This window comes from Solanum dulcamara, chromosome 7 (assembly GCF_947179165.1).
Source record: "Solanum dulcamara chromosome 7, daSolDulc1.2, whole genome shotgun sequence".
In the NCBI taxonomy this organism is placed as follows: Eukaryota; Viridiplantae; Streptophyta; class Magnoliopsida; order Solanales; family Solanaceae; genus Solanum; species Solanum dulcamara.
Genome location: NC_077243.1, coordinates 31,422,551 through 31,444,183, shown reverse-complemented (window position 1 = coordinate 31,444,183; position 21,633 = coordinate 31,422,551). Strand labels below are relative to the sequence as shown.

At 34.3% G+C, this 21,633-nt stretch overlaps 2 protein-coding genes and 1 non-coding gene across 5 annotated transcripts; 1 reads left to right on the top strand and 2 right to left on the bottom strand.

The window, feature by feature from the left end:
* Positions 1 to 12,461: 12,461 nt before the first annotated feature.
* On the bottom strand, positions 12,462 to 12,535 carry TRNAI-AAU (transfer RNA isoleucine (anticodon AAU)). Its single transcript has one exon. It is a non-coding gene; the product is annotated as a tRNA-Ile (tRNA).
* Positions 12,536 to 12,616: 81 nt separating this feature from the next.
* Positions 12,617 to 13,387, top strand: LOC129895070 (LOB domain-containing protein 21-like). Its single transcript, XM_055970707.1, has one exon. The coding sequence runs from the start codon at positions 12,659 to 12,661 to the stop codon at positions 13,196 to 13,198; it is 540 nt and encodes a 179-aa protein (XP_055826682.1). The 5' UTR covers positions 12,617 to 12,658; the 3' UTR covers positions 13,199 to 13,387.
* Positions 13,388 to 13,600: 213 nt separating this feature from the next.
* LOC129895069 (pentatricopeptide repeat-containing protein At3g56030, mitochondrial) lies at positions 13,601 to 18,441 on the bottom strand. 3 transcript variants are annotated; one of them, XM_055970706.1, is made up of 4 exons: positions 17,180 to 18,441; positions 16,874 to 17,063; positions 14,150 to 14,226; positions 13,601 to 14,041 (listed from the first exon to the last, which is right to left on the bottom strand). In XM_055970706.1, exon 1 carries the CDS (start codon positions 18,400 to 18,402, stop codon positions 17,413 to 17,415), a length of 990 nt encoding a protein of 329 aa, XP_055826681.1. In that variant the 5' UTR covers positions 18,403 to 18,441; the 3' UTR covers positions 13,601 to 14,041; positions 14,150 to 14,226; positions 16,874 to 17,063; positions 17,180 to 17,412. The 3 variants fall into 3 exon arrangements, with proteins under 3 accessions (XP_055826681.1, XP_055826678.1, XP_055826679.1); XM_055970703.1 differs by lacking the exon at positions 14,150 to 14,226; XM_055970704.1 differs by lacking the exon at positions 14,150 to 14,226 and having other exon boundaries at positions 13,601 to 13,993.
* Positions 18,442 to 21,633: the final 3,192 nt, after the last annotated feature.

The following is a 21,633-nucleotide window of genomic DNA, read 5'->3' as shown; positions in this document are numbered from 1 at the left end:
CATTTCTATCCGTGGTAAGTTTATTTCTAATACTCAAATTCAAAATTTCTAATTAAGTATGAATAAGTATGGTCACTCCAGCAATAACAAAAACTCTTTAAATTAAAGACTAAAACCCAAATAAAACCCCAAGAATACAATTGTTTCATATAATTGCATCGTTTATGTATGTATAACAATGTGCGTGTGGCCTTATTTGAAAAGAAATGCAAAAAAGGAAATTTGAATGCCAAATGTGTCTTTATCGAGTCAATCAAAATAGGGCACTTTTTAAAGTTTAGTTAGTTCAACGCGTGCAAATTGATAGACGATTACGACGTGTATGTTGCCTTATTGAAGTGGGATAGAACTGATTTCCCTTTTACGAAAACTTGCAGATGAACAGAAATATTAGGATAGGAGTGGGGCAAGAAATCAGGAAAATACTTACGCACTCATACTTATTAGGGTCGTTTGGTATAGCTAGTTAAGGAGGTGAGTTATAGTATTAAATCGTGCATAAGTAATATTATGTTTGGTAACCTACATGCATCTAAATTCCGTGAAGTAATACCATGTTTGATAACCCGCATAACTAATACATGTATATGTTATGAGAGAATCTGTTTATACTTTTATGCATGATAGAAGATGGAATAACTAATACATGAATAATTAATATACATGCTTAGCTAATACTTGTATAAAATAATTTATAGATTCCCTCAATAACTAATCCCTTTGAACTAAATCATATTATCTAACATTGAGGTAAAAATTTACTTTAATATGTTCAAAAAGAAGTTGTATATAAATAGTATTTCAAAAGAAAGAGTATCTCATTATTTAGGAGAACCTCCTTTTTTTCACTGTGTGATGTTCTTCGCTATTCTGATTTGTTGAGTTTCCTACTTTGAATTAATTAATATTTTTTATTTCTTCTACTAGTTTAGACAAAAAAAAAAGTTTGTTGAATTTGGAAAATGCACCTTTATCGATGAAATATCCTTAAGGATATTGTTTTTACACGCATCAAGCAGAAAATTCCTGTGTATTTATGTGATTTATTTCAATAATTTCCCAACAATATAATTAGTTTAGGTAGATGGACTTCAGTTGTCTTACCTAATTTACATTGGTAAAACAGAACTATAGACTGTAGTTGACCCTATCAAAATTTGCTTCTCCATTAATTTTTTGTACCTCTAAATATTAAAGATGTTTAGGAGGGAACCCCACTTCCCTCTAAAAGATGTGTGAAATTTTTTTCTCAAAAATAAGTGAGTTTTTTTTTCCTTATGTTTTGGCATTTATAACGATTCACATGATCATTTTGTTCTCTTAGACCTATTTTTTCAGTTTGAACCTTTTTGTAGTTTTACTATGTTGTTTATGATTTGCGACAATTAATGAGCGCCACAATTTCTAAGGTGATCAAATAGGTTTAGAGGAAGATTTTCAGTTTCGCAGAATTCATCGGTGACCTCCTAAAGTTAGACACCTTAGCTAAGCTTTGTTCATTTTAGACATCTTATGTCAGGCTCCGCTGTATTCTTTTGACACTTTTTTCACAATCAGCAAAATATAACGTTTGTGTGTTTTACACTCGCGAAATGACGTGTAAAATGTCAAATAAAATGTTGACATTTATCATTTGTGTCCAAAATAATTTTTAAATAACGATTTTTTAATTAAAAAAAAGTAAATACATATTTAACAATTAATTAATATTAGAAATAAGACATAAAAACACATAAATTATGAGTTACACCCTTAAATTGTTCAAAGGTCCTATATAAAATCAGAAAAGAGGAGTCTTATGTCCATTATTTCATTTATGCTCTCAAACCCAAAATCTGCTGGACTCTTCTATCACTCAACCCTTTCATTCTTTCACATTTATTCAACTAAAAATATCCTTTCTCTTTTTGTGAATCAACAATATTAACCATATTTATGTACAAAAATACCATATATTTATTTGCACTTGTAATTTCATTCAAGTTTGAAGAGATCTGAGGATTATTTGCACTTGTAATTTTATTCAATGACTAAATTATTTTTAACCAAGATGAACTTAACTAGCTTTTGATTGGACCCTTACGTGACAAATATATAAGGAATATATGAGTTTTAAGTCTATTGATAGTCGCTCTTATAACATGCATTCATTAGATCATTATTAAAGGGATAAAATTAAAAAAAAAAACAAGTCCAGGAAGGCCATTTATAGCTAGAATCCCTATATAGTTTAAGTGTGTAATTGAGAATTTCACATATTACAATATTTTTGAATTGATTTAGCTCAACAACTAATATCAAAATCAATAGTTGGAGATAATAGAGTGACGACATGGGGTTTAATTTAGCGGAATTAGACTTTCATTTCTCTTTCTTCAAATCCAACATGACATGTGTCAAAAATCAAAGAAAAATTCAAAAATTGGCGAATTCAATGTTTTCAATCCCTTTGGGCAGGAAATCATATTTTGAATAGAGGGTACTCCACCCCTGTAAAGGATACAACTAGGTGTGTACATAGACCGGGTTGGTTCGGATTTTTTACAAACCAAACCAAATCATTTGTGTCGGGTTATTAAATCTATAAACCAAACCAAACCAATAAAAGTCGGGTTTTTCGATATCAATTTTTCTCGGGTTTTTCGGGTTTTTCGGATTTTTCATAATATCTAATAAAAAGCACAGAACAGTACTTCTTAAAAAGAGTTCTAGTACAAAATATCAACATATAAGATGGAGGCAGAACATTGTTTGAAGTTTTAACTTTATAATGTAACTTTATAAGATGGTTTTTTTTGTATATTATTTAGATGACCTTCTCAAGTCCAAATCTAAATGTAAGAAAGAAAACAAAAATTATGATTTTTTTTTAAAAATATTTATAGATTACATTTTAATAAATATTTTTATGTATAACATAATTTAAAAGTAGTATATCTATAATCGGGTCGGTTTGGGTTAGGTTTGATTTTTTTTAGTTAAAACCAAACCAACACTATAATGGTCGGGTTTTTTTCCAAACACCAAACCAAGTCAAACCAAACCACTAGTCGGGTTTTTTTTCGATTTGGTTCGATTTGTCGATTTGGTGCGGTTTATCAAATTGCCCTGTACAGCCCTAGATACAACACATTGAAATAAAGGAATTGGTGGATCTTATGATACCAAAGATAACTTGAAGACACAAGAAACCAGCTCTTAGCTTTAATGGCGAATAAATGTCGATCAAATCTCTAGAAGCTATCTTAAAGTTAATTTTCCACTTACCTAATTTCTTTTGGAAATAATTCCATGATTGAAATACTAATAATATAACTTTTCCCCCAAAAAAATTGTACTAACCATTTGATAAAATGTGGATATATACACAAAAGTTACTGCACGCATATTTATGGCTTAAAGTCACAATCGGCTCTAATTTTTTTTTTTTTTATGAAGTCAATTCATTTAATTTATTTGGCACTATTCTAGATGTGACACTTATTTTAATATTTTTTTTCTTTTAATATGAAAAATTTATATTTTCCAAAAATAATACTCAATTTTTTTAAAAAAATACCTATAGTCTATTATTGCTAAAGAATTTGGGGATCTAAGATACATGGTTTTTTCCCCCTTCTTTCCAAGCCTGTATAGAGCCGGCCCTGAGTTGTCCAAAGACAATTTAGTTTAATAAGAATTATTTCCTTCCTATTCAGGGGAGAGTTCGAGCGGTTGAACTCCTTCCAGGCGAATCAATCGAAGAAAAGGCAAGGACGAAAAAAAAAACACCCGTATAGAAACTTCTGGATGCTCGAGTACTCATTTAACCTCCTATCAGTTTTTATATATAAATTAAGGAGAATTGTATAAAGTTAAAAGCGAGCACCTAGTTAATAAATGATTTAGTTTGTGTGGTGACTGTATGTGGGTGCTTAAGGGTAGTTTGGTTGGTTTTGTTTCTATGCCAGAGTTCCATTCCCTCTCAGAACACTATTTTTATTTTAAAATCAACTCTCTTTTTTTACTTTTTCTCCTTCACTCGCTGCCCTTTCGCTAACTTTTCCTAAACAAAATTTTATAAAAAGAAACTTTTCCTTTCTTCCTTATCCAAGATAATTTTTATTGTAATATTTTTTATTATCATGTTTAAATATAATTTGTCTTTTTATGATAAGTGTTGAATTTGTGCACTTATATTTTGTGACCTAGTCTCTCTGTCTTTCTTTTTACTTGTTTTATCGTCTATTTTACTTGGATTTGAGGCACTTGAGCCGAGAGTCTTTTAGAAACAATCTTTCTACCTTCTCGAGCTAGTGATAAGGTCCGTGTACATTCTACCATCTTCAAACCCTACTTAATGAGATTTCACTAAGTATGTTGCTGTTGTTATCTTTTGTGACCTATAATTAAGAAAGTACTCACGATCTTAAATAAAATTCTAAATCAGCCATTGCCTCCGCCTCATCCAGAGTTGATCAAAATTCAACCGCAAACGAATCCATTCTTTTGTAACTAGATTAGGAAAGTAAACTCTCACTAATTCAATTCTTAAAAGCTGCCAAACAAAGTAATGATACAAGAATCTTCAAATGTGTGGTTTGACTTACTGACTAAAATGATATCATGCTCAAATGTTGTAAAACAACTTAGGTGGTAGAAAAGAAATATGATTGACATCATGAGAATCATTTCTTAGTAAATACTGGTGATCGATATGATATGATAATGACAGACTTAAATAGTTTATCATCATGATTGTATAAGCATTTTCACGCCGACCATGTTTGATTTAACTCGATCGATATGATATAATACATACATGTGAGTGTAGGGGCGTGATCAAATATTGTCAAATCGAATTGATAACAATAACATATTATTATCTTCTCCTGTATTAAGGTTAGCAAATCAGAAATAATAAATATGAAAATAAAAAATAGTATCCGAGTCCACAGAATTCACTGTGTGTCCTTAAAAAATTTAATCCCCCCACTGTACCCAAGGTTAAGGATTATTTCCTCCCAAGATAAAATGGATAAACTATTAAAGAAGTACGGTACCTCAAACTTCAATAATTTCAACGAACTCAAAAGCCAACAACAAAATCACACAAAGACTCAACTTTGTTTGAAAGAAAATATTTATGCAGAAGAAGGAGAAATTTGATGTTTAAAAATGAGAGAAAAATCATCTATTTATAGATAAAAAAGGCTAGTGTGAACAAGTGCTTATTGTGGCTTATCGGAACCGACATAACCCTTCTAAAAAGTCACAACCTTTTACAAAAGTCGCAACTCTTTAAAAAAGTCATTAACTTTTTGGAAAAGTCACAACCTTTCGGAAAGTCACAACCTTTCGGAAAGTCACAACCTTTCAAAAAGGTCACAACCTTTCATTTTCCATTTACACCTTTAAAACCCAATAATCTCCCACATGAATGGGGAAATGACTATTGTTAAAACATATGCATAAAAAACTGTGTGATTTGTAAGTAAGAATTAATTGCATCTGGATAAGTAGGTTTCCCTTTGAACTTTCCATAGTGAACATATATCGGATATACTCGTCAATCGGTAGATCTGATATCTTTGAACCATCGAGCTTTGGTGTATACCTAGACAACATAAGTCATACAATCAACCCTTTAACTGTTTTTGGTTCTTATTGTTTTGTTCGTTTCAGCCATGAACACTTCTTGGTTCATAAGTGCGTAGAGAACTGGCCTTACTAGATTCTCCTTGAAGCGACTTACACTTCACTCTTACATAGGTGATATCTAAATGTGTTATCCCATAGAAATACCATTTGATATGCCCTGTATCAAACTTAGATATCATTAAAAGGTCCTAATGCCTTATCCTTGTTACTGAACATTGTCGCATCATGATAATGGATTATAAAAATTATTTTGACAATGTTGAACCGTCATCAATGACTTTGTTTGATGTACTTGAACCTAGATCTTGGGATCTCCAGTCTTCTAGGTAGAGTTACCGCCACGATGATTTGTCCTCGGCCATAGTCCCATTCTCTTTGATGATTGCTCAACTCCCTTTCTAGTTAGGCCTTTTATAAGTGGATCCGAGACATTATCTTTTGACTTTACATAGTCAATTGTGATAATTCCACTAGAGAGTAGTTGCCTAATGATATTATATCTTCGTCGTATATGACGAGACTTACCGTTATACATAACGCTCCCAGCTCTTTCTATTGCAGCTTGACCATCACAATGTATGCATATAGGAGCCATTGGTTTGGATCAAAATAGAATATCTTCTAAGAAATTCCGGAGCCATTCTGCATCTTCACCGGCCTTGTCTAAGGCTATAAACTCAGACTCCATTGTAGAGCGAGCTATACATATTTATTTTTCCAAGATACCGCTCCTCCACCAATCGTGAAAACGTATCCACTTGTAGACTTAGTTTCAGTTGACCCAGTAATTCAATTTGCATCACTATATCCTTCAACAACTGCTGGATACTTATTGTAATGTAAAACAAAGTTTTGAGTATGTTCTAAATACCCCAAAACTCATTTCATTTCCATCCAATGATTTTGGTTGGGATTACTCGTGTATCGACTCAATTTACTTATAGAACAAGCTATGCCTGATCGTGTACAGTTCATAATGTACATCAAACTTCCCAACACTCTTGCATAATCCAACTGAGCTTGACTTTCACCTTTATTTTTAGCAAGATCAAGGTTCACATCAATTGGTGTTTTTGCACTTTTGAAGTTTAAGTACTTGTATTTTTCAAGTATCTTTTGGATATAATGAGTTTGAGACAATGCTAAATCTTGAGGAGTTTTGTGAATTTTAATTCCCAGTATCAAATCGACAACTCCTAGATCTTTCATATCAAATTTACTAGAAAGCATACGCTTAGTAGTATTTATGTTTGCAATATCGTTACTCATTATCAAAATATCATCCACATATAAACAAACAATGACAACTTTGTTTGGAGTGTCTTTAATGTAAAAACATTTATCACACTCATTAATGTTAAATTCATTTGTCAACATTGTTTGGTCAAATTTTGCGTGACATTGTTTGGGTGCTTGTTTTAGTCCATAAAGTGTCTTAACAGGTTTGAAAACTATATTTTATTTACCAGGAACCACAAAGCCCTTGAGTTGTTCCATGTAAAGTTCTTCCTTTAATTCTCCGTTTAAAAAAACTATTTTTACATCCAATTGATGAATTTCAAGGCCATATACTACAGCTAGTGCAATTAACATCCGAATGGATATAATCCTAGTTACAGGTGAGTATGTATCAAAATAATCAAGGCCTTCTTTCTGTCTAAATCCTTTGACGACAAGTCTTGCCTTATATTTTTCAATAGTTCCATCAGCTTTCATTTTTCTTTTGAAAATTCATTTTGAACCCAAAGGTTTGTTTCATGGAGGAAGATTAACCAATTCCCAAGTATGGTTTCTCAAGATTGAATCAATCTCACTATTGACAGCCTCTTTCCAAAAAGATGAGTCTGTAGCGGACATAACTTCTTTTAATGTTTGAGGCTCATTTTCAAAAAGAAATGTTACAAAATCAGATCCAAATGAAGTAGATGTCCTTTGACGTTTACTTCGCCTTGGATTCTCTTTATTAGGTACATTCTCCTTTGGTTCTTCTCGAGGTCGTTTAGACCGTTCACTAGATACTTCAAATCTAATTTTATACGGATAGATATGTTCAAACAAATTAGCATTATCTGATTCTATTACCGTATTCTCATGAATATCCTGATGTTCGGACTTGTGAACAAAAAATCGACATGCTTTACTATTTGTAGCATATCCAATGAAAACACAACCCATAGTCTTAGGTCCTATTGTAATCCTTTTAGGTTTAGGAACTTAGACTTTGGCTAAATACCCCCACACTTTGAAATATTTCAAGTTTGATTTTCTTCCTTTTCATTTCTCATATGAAATAGACTGTGTTTTGCTGTGGAAAACTCTATTGAGTATTCGAATTGCTGTAAGGATGGCCTCCTCCCACAAGTTTTGTGGTAAACTTGAACTTATAAGTAAGGCATTCATCATTTTTTTTAAAGTTCGATTCTTCCTTTCTGTAATTCCATTTGATTGAGGTGAATAAGGAGAAGTAGTTTGTGGATGATTCCATTTTCCAAACATTTTCTGCAAAAGGAGATTCATACTCTCCACCTCTATCACTTCTTATCATTTTTATCTTTTTATTCAAATGATTTTCAACTTCAATTTTGTATTGTCTAAATGCTTCTATTGTTTCATCCTTACTATTTAACAAATAGACAAAACAATATCTAATGCAATCGTCAATAAAAGTAATAAAATACTTTTTGCCATCACGAGTTGGTGTTGACTTAATATCACAAATGTCTGTGTGAATCAATTCTAAGGGACCATTTCTTTCAATAGATTTACAAGGATGCTTAGTATACTTAGATTCAACACAAACTTGACATTTTGATTTATTGCACTCAAAATTAGGTAAAACTTCTAAGTTGATTAGTTCTCACAAGATTTTGTAATTGACATTTCTCAAACGTTCATGCCATAAACAATTTGATTCAAGCAAGTAAGAATTACCAGAAATATTGAGTTTGAAAAGATCCTCCGTGAGATTAATCTTTTTCTACAAATATTTTGTTCTTATTTATTACAACTTTGTCAAATACAACAATTGTTTAAAGTCAATACCTTGATAGTTGTCCTTTTCAAGAGGACCTTTCCATAACCTTCAATTTTGATTGTTGCAGAATTACCCATGAACATAGTCTCATCGGGTCCAATAAGAGCATATGAACCGAGTGCTTCTTTATAATAGAAAACATGACACACGATTTTTTTTAAAAACAATATTCATGTCTATACAAATAATTGTATTTTAATAGACATGTATTTTCATGAAAGATCACAACATTTTAAGTGACACTTTTTCATAAGAGATCACAAATCTTTTGAACAAGTATGTATGTGTGTGTATATACATATATATTTAATTTGATAGTTTCATATTATTCATATCATATCATATACTAGTAAAAGAGAAACTCAACGACCAAAATATACTCCAAGAATTTTGTGGGTCTAACATAATACAAGAATGTCATTCAATTTCATATCTTGTGCTTTCACATTTAAATTAGTCACCAAGGCTAATTTTGTCTTTATCACAACCAAAGAACCCCCATATTTTAAATATGATCTCAAAATTTTTTTCCAAGTATTTGAAAATAATTTTTCACATATTTGTTTTCTCATGCTTTCAAATGTATACTATCAGAATACATATTGACAGCATAAACATCTTTTAAAGATAATATTCTACAAAAAAAATTGTAGGGCTTCCATTTCCTCTGACAATCTTTACATATTGTCAAAGTTAATTCATAAAGACATCCATTGCAGGCACAGAATCATTAATTTTATGTCACTAGTATGTTTTTTTTCTTCTGTCACAATTAGACAGACCACTTAGTATTAAAAATATTAACACTAAAGACTGCATCTTTGTACGACTTTCTACTTAACAATGAAGTTTTTATGTTCTTCAAATCGTCAACTGAATGAACTTTGAATGCTGATGAAGTTTTTATGACTTCAAATCAATTTCAAATTCAGACAGAGCAGAAAATCAAGAGGTTTTAATCTCCAAAAACCAAAAATACAACATTGTTTCTAGTTAACGATAAAGTTTTTACATTCTTCAAATCGTTTACCCTTTGTATTCTTGATGAAGTTTTTATACTCTTCAAGTCAGAATATTCATTCAAACATAGTGTTTAATAAATTGGTGAAGTTTTTATATTCTTCAAACCAAATGTACAGTCTGATTTATTCGGTGAAGTTTTTATATTCTTCAAACCAAAGGAGTAGAAAATCAAAAGATATTAATTTCCAAACATCAGACACAATCGAATTCCACATATAGTATAAAACTACACAAGTTTTAGTCTCCAAAACAGAATTAGAAAATCATAAGGATATGATTTTCTTTTCAAAAAAACTTTCCCTCATTACCAAGTTTGTTGGACTGACTTTAAATCTATAAATGGTAAATAGCTTTCACGTAGTCAGACCAAATAATATTTTCTTTTATGGAACAAATTAATATTCGATGAAGTTTTTTTTTATAATCTTCAAATCGAATATTAAACTTTTCTTTTCTTCTTCTTTTCTGAAAAAAAAATGTCTTGCTATCTATATTCTTGGATTAAGATCCTTGAAAGATGCATCCAATATTAGATGTAATACACACAAAAGTATTTTTCTACCCAATTTTATCACAACAGATAATAAACCTTTGAAAGTAGTTTGTGAAAACTATTAAGACAATAACACATTATTTAACTTAATCATCTTTAATTTGACCAAGGTTATGGTAAAAAAAAAATACCACTTTGTAGTATCAAGTCTAAGATTTCTTAATAATGTACTTACTTAGACATAGCAGAATCATATAAATACCATGACAATGACTTCTAAGACATGTCGTGCCCCAATCAAAAAATCTCAGATACAGGAAAAAAATATTAAATTCCTTAAAATTGTTATCCCTCTTATATTAAGGTTAGCAAACCAGAAACACTAAATATGAAAATAAAAAATAGTATCCGAGTCCAGAGAATTTACTGTGTGTCCTTAAGGAATTTAATCCCCTCACTGTACCCGAGGTTAAGGATTATTTCCTACCAAGATAAAACGGATAAACTATTAAAGAAGTAGCATACCTCAAACTTCAATAATTTCAACGAACTCAAAAGTCAGCAACAAAATCACACAAAGACTCAACTTTGTTTGAAAGAAAATATATATGCAGAAGAAGGAGAAATTTGATGTTTAAAAATGAGAGAAAAATCCTCTATTTATAGACAAAAAAAGGGTAGTGTGAACATGTACTTATTGTGGCTTATCAGAACCGACACAACCCTTCTAAAAAGTCACAACCTTTTACAAAAGTCGCAACTCTTTAAGAAAGTCACAACCTTTCGAAAAGGTCACAACCTTTCATTTTCCATTTACACCTTTAAAACTCAACACATATTCTATGTAATTCTACGAATGGAATTTGAGGAGAGTGATATGTATGTAGTTTTATTTCTTTCCAGCTATCCTATAAAGATAAAGAGACTGTTTCCGATAGAAAGTCGGCTCAAATAAAGCAAAGCACATCAAAAATAAATTTATTGTTAATTTGATTTGGTTTTGTATAAAAAAATAGATCTTTCATAATATTTGATGTGGTTTGGTATAACTCAAGAAAAGGTGTAAGATTTTCAATATATATATATATTTATTTATTTATTTATTTTTAATTTTTTTTTTAAGAAAATAATTTTTAAAAAAACTCAAAAAATATTCATGCTATGTAGGGTTGTGTTCCGTTTTTCAACTTTTTTCATGTTTGGTTGGACGTTAAAATTTTGGAAAATATTTTCTCCAAGAAAATAGAGTTCTTAAAAATGAGAAAAATGACTTCTCTAATAGAAATAGAGAATACAAATTCTACAAGTGATGACATTCCACATTGATTGTATTCCCCACCATCCAACACATGCATGCACACCACATCTTCACCCCACCCTTCCCCCATCCCACACTCCCAAGTCTCACCCCTCATCCTCACCTCTCATAGTATATGTTTAAAGTATATACAAATACTTTTAAAATAATGTTTTTTAATTTACATATTGATCAGAAGAAAATCAGTAGAAAATTCACATTATCCTTAAAAAAAATAATTCCTTACTTCCGAACAGACCCTTAAAGTCTGAATACGACATGTGCGGTATTAGTTATCTTAATTAAAATAAGGTCATCGAGATAAGATAAAAAGAAGTGATATGCTTCTTCTTCTACAATTTTATAATGTACGTCTTATGTATAGTATACAAGAAGTTTTGTTTTAACCAAAGTAATGAATTACTTGATAAGATATTTAAAGATTATGATTTGTAAGGATAATAATAAAGATCCTGCGAATTGGGAGACATGTTCTTTTTCATTCCTTTCAAACTCAATCAAGATACATAATGCAATTCAGTTTTTTGAATCTTTGTGTTATTGTGTAGTTATATGTATATTAGGTTTCCATCTTCTCTATGTATAGGGTTTCCTATTTTTGTGAAATCTATTTTCTTTCATAATCAATTGTTGTAAATCTCATCTTTCTTTGGAGATAAATCATCATGTCCCATCTCTCACCCAGACACTCCTATCAACATATCAAAGGAATACAGTAGAATTTGTTTTTTTTTTGGTTGCTTTTTGCTTGAACTATCATGTCCCATGTTATTTCTTCGAGACACATATACCCCATCTTTCACTATTTCTCTTCCACTACCCTTTTAATTTGTCAGTAAAAGGGGGTCAGTATTCCAGCTGCTATCACTTTTTTTTTCCTTTTAACAGAGAAAAGAAAAGAATATAATGGAAATTACCTTGCTCATAAATTTTCCTCAGTTAATAAAAAACGTTGGCCCATGCAGGTCTCGAACCTGCGACCTTCGCGTTATTAGCACGACGCTCTAACCAACTGAGCTAATGGGCCTTGGTGGCTAACTAGTGAATTGTTTAAAGTTTTACTATATTACATAAGTGAGGAACCCTATAAAAGATGATCCAAAGTCATGTGAAACTGAAGTTTTCGAAAAAAAAAAGAAGAGAGCTAGCCATGAAAAGTAATGAGCCTCGTTCAAGCTCTTCTTGTGCAGCTTGTAAGTTCTTGAAGAGAAGGTGCACTCCCAATTGCCAGTTTGCACCATATTTCCGATCGGACGAGCCTAAGAAGTTTGCCAACGTCCACAAGGTGTTTGGAGCAAGCAACGTGATCAAGATCCTGAATGAAGTGCCACAGGACCAGCGAGAAGACACTGTCAACTCGCTGGTCTACGAGGCTGAGGTAAGGCTCAGGGACCCGGTTTACGGTTGCATTGGAGCCATAGCGTCTTTGCAACGGAAGATGGTGGAGCTTCAACATGATCTGATGGTTACTAGAGCACATCTTGCTTACTATGAAGCCAAGCCAAGCAGCACAGCTTCTAATTGTTCATTCTTGGATTATGATCCTCTCAATGATAATATCAATACGCCTTCTGTTTTTGTGGACACTTCGGTGGTGTCTGGTGGATTCTTGGATAGCTTCAGCCAGAATTCCTTTGCCATGGACCAAAGTGGATCCACCAATGAATTTGGCCAATTCCCATTTCCATGATCACTTCTCTTTTTCATGTACGTTTACGCATTTCCTAGTATATATATATATATATATATATATATATATATATATATATATATATATATATATATATAAGAGGAAGAGCGGCTCATTAAAGGTAAATTTCTTCCTTTTTGTACATTGTTAATGAAGGATTTGCCTAGTAAATGAAAGACTAATTTATGAGTCGTTTGCTTCTATAATCACACTATCATCTTTTATAAGCTCGAAGTTTGAAACGCCCAACGAAAAACTTGGAAAATCACAGGTTCTTTGAGCCCATTTTCATTTACCAAAAAGAAGAAAGAAGAGTAAACTAAACTCCGACAAAATCACAAGGATATATTTTGAGCTAGAGTACTACTGATATTATGGATCCAGAAACACTCTACCTGGAACTAATTAATTCAGTGCGATCACTGACAATCAACAAATTTGATATCTAGTCTTGAAATATACAGATTCCGTATACAAACTACATTATGATGATAATCTAGGAGCACTTAACATACTGCAATAATGGAAAAATTAATAAAGTCTTTCTTAGATATTCGCTAACTGAGGCTCCAAAATCCACGAGTATCCAGCAGCTACTGAGAAGTAGAGTACTAGTTAGCTGCTGGTACAAAGGAAACAGAGTTCTTTTATGGTGCCTGACACCGTCCCAGCTTGTTAGTTGCTATTTTATCCAGTAATGTGCCCACCATGTGATAGAATCCTGCCAAGCTTCGGTGCTTCAGCCGCAGCAACAATACAACAGGAAAGAGGCTAATTACAGCATCAGTTTTTAGCCTAAAAGATGAAAACCATGTTGTCAATTCCTTGCCAGCATGCAATGACCTGTTTGATGGAGCAAAGAGGAGAAGTACAAGTACAGGCATTAATCATCCATCAGAGATGAGCCTCAAGGTGAATTTTCCTACACCCTCAAAATATCTTTTTTAGTACCTTACAAAATGACAAGTTATCACGCAACAATTTACAAGCAACTAAGTGAACTTCATTGATTGTCCTTCAGGATGCAACTGCTGCCAATAACTACAGCTATTTAGAAAATACTTAAAATTGAAGCATATAGCAACATTAACACCATTGAGAATTGCTTACTTATCCAACTGCCAATCATTTCGTAAACAGGAAAAGTTGAAGATCTTACCATCAATCCAAAAACAAGTGGAAGTTTAAAAAGGGCACATAGAGAAATACTTCATACTATGTCCCATGTGCAAGCAAGAGACAGGGAAGAAAGGAGAATCCTATGCCCAAAAAATGGTACAAACTATCATTGTGCTTTTTCAAGTTAAAATTGCTCAATGTTTTACATACGAAAATCCATGCACAAGTAGAACACACAATCTCATACGTATTGATAGGCACAAAATGATGAGGTACTAAAGGTGACACAATTCTGTATTACTAACTCCAGCAATTAGTTATTCTGACTAAAGTCACTACCTCAAAGTTGGAGCCACAAGCTCTGATTCTGTGGCTTCTTTGAATGAAAGTATAAACTATGTTTTACCAGGATGACCCTAATGAATTAATGGGACACTCATACGGACATGAACAATATTTTGTTTCCTTTTAAATGATTTATATTTATTTTAGTAACAAATAAAGCAGTTAGACATTGCACACTCACTGATCTCACTCCCTACAAGTTCTGATAAAAACGCATGCCTTGTATCAGTTGTCATACTCAACAACCAATCAGATATACTAGTTTTCTGAATACTGTTCCCAAACCATACAAGGAATCGTTTATTGGTATTTTCCTAATAAGTAATAAAGAGATATTATTGATGTGAGAAAGCTACCAATGTTAAGGGAATGCTGGAGCAGAATTACATCCAAAAAAAAAACTTCAAATGTGTGTAAAGAGCAAAAAATGTTAACAATAACATTCGGCTCTAACCAACTGTCATAGCTTTGTTGCACCAAAATCTAAGCAAAAATATACACTTGGGCTTGAAATTAATGACATTATCCTTCTTGTCCTAAAAAACACAAGCATTTCTTTCTTACTCTATAACCCACCATACCAGATGTCTTTGGAAGATTTGTACAAGTCCAATTTATATCAGGAAGTTAAGAAATCCACAGTAATTTCCGGTATACGCAATTGGATACCCAATAAAGGGAACGGATAATAAAGCCACAACCCAATCAAGCCTCCACTTAGCTTATACCAGTGTGGCTCTAACAAAGTCCAAATTCAGTAAAAGCATTTCTCGTAGCAAAGAACTACTGGTCCAGCATATACTAATAACTAGAAGTGCCCTTCCCAACAGAGGTAAGACAGAAGTAAAGTAGGTTGTTAGACAGGAACTCCGACTCTCAACAAATTTGAACTGAATGGTAGAAGCAGAATTTTGAGGACAAATGTAACCATTTCTGTTCACATGAAAGCCCAAAGGCAACTTATAGAGTAATACCTCTTAGATCATGTGTATCCAGTATTTACCAAGAAGCTAGTTAAGATAAAATTGATCGATCAAAATCACGTATTCCTAGAATCAGCTTTTATGGCAGATCTTCAGTTTCGCTTCCGAGGGCAACAAGTACCACGCCAAAACTAAGACTTACAAGTATGAACAATTTTGTTGACCAAGTAAACATCTGTGGAAGCAACTAACATAACGAAGACATTAAGACTGTTGAGGTTCCAGCCTTAATTGTTAATTTGCTCAGCTTTCATTACCCACACTGTAAGCGCACTCATGGGGTAAAAAGCCCAAACTAATGCTCGGTCAACTCAACACAGTCGAAATCAGATATCACAATGAATTATCAACAAAGAATAAAAAACCGTAGAGTTAAGTCAGCCAAATTGTCTGATTTACTGTTTCTGACCATTTGAAAGTAAATATAAACAACCAGTAGAAGTCAGTGTGCAAAAATTTGGCAAATAAATGGAAATTATAGAGTGATAGAGCCATAGCATTGCAGCCATTTATGCTTCCCTAACTTTAAGCCCCAGTAGTTGATAATCTCATACATCACGGGGATTTACTAATGTTAACTAATGGTTCCACAATTCAAACCCTAACGCCAAATGGAAAAATGTGGAGCAAAATAGACTGGGATGTATGACAAACTTTTAGCAAAGCCATAAGGAACTATATGCGGCCAAAAACCAATATCTAGCATTTAACAACTGCAAACTTGAAAAGGCTTATACAGTAATAAGAAACACCAATCGGAGATAATTTTATAGGGAAACCTTGTCTCACTTGTGGGATCACACTTGGGTAAGACCAGTGCACACTCCACCCTCCCTAGACCCCAATTGTGTGATCACACTTGTATGTTGTTGTTGTTCTTAACCTTGTCACACTTCCGATGATGTTGAAGGACAGTGTTGCTTTATCTTCACATATAATAAATTAATCATGTTCTCATTGAAAGATAAAAGACAAGTTGGTTCAATATCATTGCTGCAACATAAAATGGATATAACTAACTTGTGAGGACATGAATTCAAAGATGGGTAAATTTTTACCCTTACATGGTGTTTACACCTAACCAATTAAAGCCACCATGGGCGAGTGATTTAATGACGTAAACATATGCATTCATTAACTGTAGTTTAAGTTATAACTGTATATGGTCAAATACATGTCATGCATCATAGGTTAGGTGTAAACACCTTGAGCGAGTAAGTTGGCTTACCTACAAGTCCAGGGCTTGCAGACATAAGTTTCGATCTTTCAAGCTCTGATAGACCTTCGACAACATCCTTTGAGTAGATATTTCCCTTTTCCAACTCTATTATTTGTTGCTGCCTCAAGTTCTCAGATCTTCTCACTTCAAAGTTAGTCAGAGCAAAACCTTTTCTGCCATTGTATGCTTTTGGCATTCCCTTGAGATAGCATTTATTTTTTAAAATGTTGGTCCTTGAAGAAAACATGAAGGATCTAGTGCAAGAAGTACTTGAATAAACTATTGACAAGTAAAAACAAAATAATGGTATAATACCTATGCTCTTCCTGGATCATTTTTTTTCTGAATGTGTTTGTAGCCACATTGTTCTTTAATAATTGTCCATTCCAGAAAGATCTTAAACTTGGACAAATCAATCCAGTAATTAATTCTAGATGAAAGGCGATGAATTTTCACGATTAAAGAATACTCGATGAATTTTCTTTTTAACTAACATCCAACAACACCAAGTCCTTACATTTCAAAAATGCTGCATTCATACTTAATAATTATCTCAATCCGTCAGATCTAACATACAATTCATAGAAATCTTTCAATCTCGGACCCATTGCCAATCTCCTTTCACTCATCTCTTTAACCAGTTCTTTAGCTTCCTCCAATTTACTCCGAGTGATCGATCTGGTTGCCAGTATTCCGAAATTTTCCGCATCCAATTTCGCGTCTCTCCCTGCATAGCTCCTAACAAACTCTACTGCCTGTTCATAATAGTTGTACTTCAGAAACGCTCCGATAATGTGGGCGTGTGTGCAATACAATGGCGAAACTCCATCATCTACCATCCTCCTAACCACTGCCAACGCCGCATCCAATTTGCCTGCTCTACATGCACCTAAAACCAGGGCGTCGTAAGTCCTGGTATCCACCCCCAGCTCTTCCTCCTCTATCTTTGCTAAGACACCAGCAGCCGATGCCACATTTCCGGCAAAACAATAACCTGTCAGCAGAAAATTATACGTCGTCAAATCGGGAGAAATTCGGCAGGATTTCATCACCGCCACCACGCGCCAAGCTTCTTCGAATTCCTCCTTCTTCGTGAGAGCATTAATTATGGGATGAAACGTGACATTGTTCGCTTCGTGTTCTTTGCTCAACATGGCTTCGGCAACGCACATGGCCTCCGAAATGCAGTGCATCTTCGAGAGACGTGCGATGAGACAGTCGTAGGAGCTCTTTCTCGGGAAACCACAATCTAACCGAGCTATAGTTTCCAATAGATCATCGAGTATGGACACATTATTGGTGGAAATGAACTTGAACGTATTGTTAGTGTTGAAAAAGCCATCGCGCGCCCGCTTGTTAAGAAGGTGGTGGACAGTGGCGAAATCTCCTTCACGACCAGCTTTGTTGATGCGCTCGTCGTAGTAAGTGCAACTGGGAACGTCTGGGACCGTTGAGGAGCTTGAAATAGGGTTTTGGATAGCGAAAGAAGAGAGAAATCTTGATGATTTTAGGGTCGAGAGCTTGCGAAGTGCTAGCATTTCTAGGGTTTTTGTTCAATGGAGAATTATTGATGATCGTACAACCCAATGCCGTTCGATTTTGACTGCGTTATTTTGGACCATTTAAGAAAGACTGGAAGCCGCATTTCATGTTCGTGGGCCGAAGCCCATTTACTGTACACCTCGGCAGAAATAGAAATATTGACAATTTTTAATAGAAAATTATATTGGTGACGTGATCTTCAAATTTTGATCCCCACTTGCTCTATGGGTAACAAATAAAAAATTGTAATGACTCTAAGGTCATTTTTGAAATTTTTCGCAAAATGATTGTTTTACCGTACCTGATAATTGCCCCGAGTTATAATTGATCAGTGTTTGGAGTCAGTTTTAGATATTCTTTGAAAAGTTAAAGATGTTTTGGAATTTTTGAATTTTCAAAAGGCTTAAGTTTTTCAAAAGTGGTTTTTGATACCAACCAGAGGTACGAGTCTCAGAATGGAATTCCATTAGTTCCATCAGCTCTAGAATGTAGAATTTGATTTAGGAGATTCATCAATTTCTGAATTTGGAGTTGTATCATGGATTTGAGGTTTTAAATTGAAAGTTTAAGTTATTTTCGACTAAGGTTTGACTTAGGTCAACATTCGGAGTTCGGATTTCGAATTGGATTTTTGATGATTCTGTTGGCTTTAGGAGGTGATTTTAGGCCTAGAAATAATTTTAGTGCATTTTTCAGGAGTTTCGAGGGCATTTTGATTTTTTTGAGTCTTAAACTAATTTAGTTGCGACCAAACAGATTTCGAGTCAAGGAGATCTCGAATTTGAATTTCGACGATTTTATTGAATCCAGAACATCGAATTTAGTGTGTAGCATGTTTGGTTTGGGTGCATTGGATTCCTTCGGAATCCCCAAAGGTCCATTCGAAAACTTCTGTGTTGATGTGTTTTGTTGTTTCTGGTGTCCAAACCTTTGCGTTTGCGGAGATGGTGACTGCGTTCATGAAGAGTAATTTGTACAGACCCCACATTTTTGGAGGTTCTATCGCATTCGCGGAGGGTCAGGTGTGTTTTCATTCGCCTTCACGTGAGGCTTGATGCGTTTGCGAAGGGTATGTCAGGGAGGACCTCCATGTTCACAAACAAGGTCCACAATTAAGTTACCTAAAACAGTAAGTAATTGCCTAAGTTGGGAAATGTCCCACTTTCCATCATTTTGGACACTGGGAGCTCGGAAGGGACAATTTGAAGGTGAATTTTTGAGAGACTTCGATTGGATAAGTGATTTTAACCTTAAACCTTCATTACCCATTAATTATATCTCGATTTGGCCTTCACTTCATGATTTTGGACTCTAAATTTTAGTGTTTTTTCAAGAACTTCAATTTTTCTTAAAATGGTGATTATGAGTTGATTTTAACCCCATTTTGAAGTGGTTTTCACTAATAGATTCCAAATACCTTAAGATCGTTTTCATATAAAAATTTCCAGAATCACCCTATTTTGTTTTATGGGAACCGACCCTACACGAGGCTCCCACCTCTCGTGCACAGTTAGGGGTTGAGCATCACCCCCAAGCCTTAACATAAATAATAAAAAGCAGAAAATACAAGGGGGGGGGGACATAAACCTTACCTCCGATCCTATGTTGGTTCATAAGTCGGCTAACCTACTAAGGTCGGCAACCTCATCCCCATTACTAGATGGAAAGCGATAAATTTAAGGGGGGACTCCTCCCGGTACAAGTCGACTAAGTAGCATAAATGAGGGAGACTCTTCACTTCCATGGGAAAACAAGAAAGTAACCTACACTAGTCCTATTCAACTACACTACTAATCACATAGCTAAATTGAAGCAGAATAAGTATACGAAACTTCTATCTCACATGGGATGAGAAAGTTCTTTTCATCTTTGCCCTTTTTAGTCTTGTCATAACAAGTAAGTCCAAATGGAAAGATGCATCAACATCAAGATCATGATTATAGCAGCTAAGGAGGATGAAAAATGGAAAGAGTGTAAGGAGCTGTAACATTCAACAGCTTTGGAGTTGTTGTTGAGGATGATGTGGGGATGAGTTGCTGTATGTTGCAGTTTGTATGTGTTGCAGCTGTGGCTGAATTGCTGCTTGGAAATCCAACAGATGGTGCCTTGCACATTGGAAGGTTCTTATATGCCTGCGCACAAACCAGGAGGGCTGCTGCAGGTGTAGTAACATGGTAGTTGTTGGCTGCACATACAAGTGCAACTATGCACTTTGTAGTCCCTGCACATTGATGATGTGTTGATGAGAGTTGGTCGGGCTCCTGCATGTCTAGCTGTTGTTTCCCTTTTCTTGGAACTCTGTATCTATTGTGTGGCTGGTTTGGCTTCTTGTTGATGTTGCATCCTTGCACATTGGAGGGTTCCAGTGCTTCTGTGGTTGTAAGCAACACAGCCAGTAGGGGAGCTCCTAAGTGCCCTGCATTTCTGGCTGCTTTCTCCCTTCGTTTGAAGCTCCGTGAACCTGCATAAACAAGTAACCAAAGAAACAAAATTGGGTTGCTGAAAGGCAGCCCCTTGTTGCTTTCATAGCTGATGGTTAAGTTGTTGTTGCAAGTTACACGCCTATAAGGGCCATTCATCAGCTCCTTAGAGTACCCGCACAGACAAACAAGCAACAAAAAACACACAAACAAATAATTCTGCAAGCTGCTGTAATACTACACTTGTAGTTGGTCCTTGTGTGCTGCATGATGGTGGAGTTGTTGTTGGAGGATGTTGTTGTTGAAAGCTGTATATTGAGTTTGTCCCAAGAGTGGAAACCTACAGCTGCATGACAAAGTACACTCATTGAAACATCAAGGTTTGTTGCCATGCATGTGTGTTGGAGTAGTAGTGCTTTAGGAGGTGTTGTAGTCCTGGGGTACTGCTGGAATCTCCACCAGAGGCTCAATTATTGCAGCTGTGGCCTGTTGTTGTTTCTATAGTTGTTGTAGTTAGGATGTTTGATGTTGCAGATTGCTGCATAAATACTCCCACACCCCCACAAACATTATGATTAAACTCCAAAGTTGTATCTCTGCAGCTGCACCTTGGCCAAGATGAGTATTTTGTTGGATTGTTCAGATGAGGGATGTTATTCCTGATGGCTTTCCATAGATGTTGTATATGTCTTTGTAGCTGACTGACACCTGCACAATTAAAGCAACAAGAAACAACAAAACAAACATCCAAACAAGGCTCCTGAATTTCTGAAATTTCTGCACTTCTGAGACTTAAGTCGGCCAATT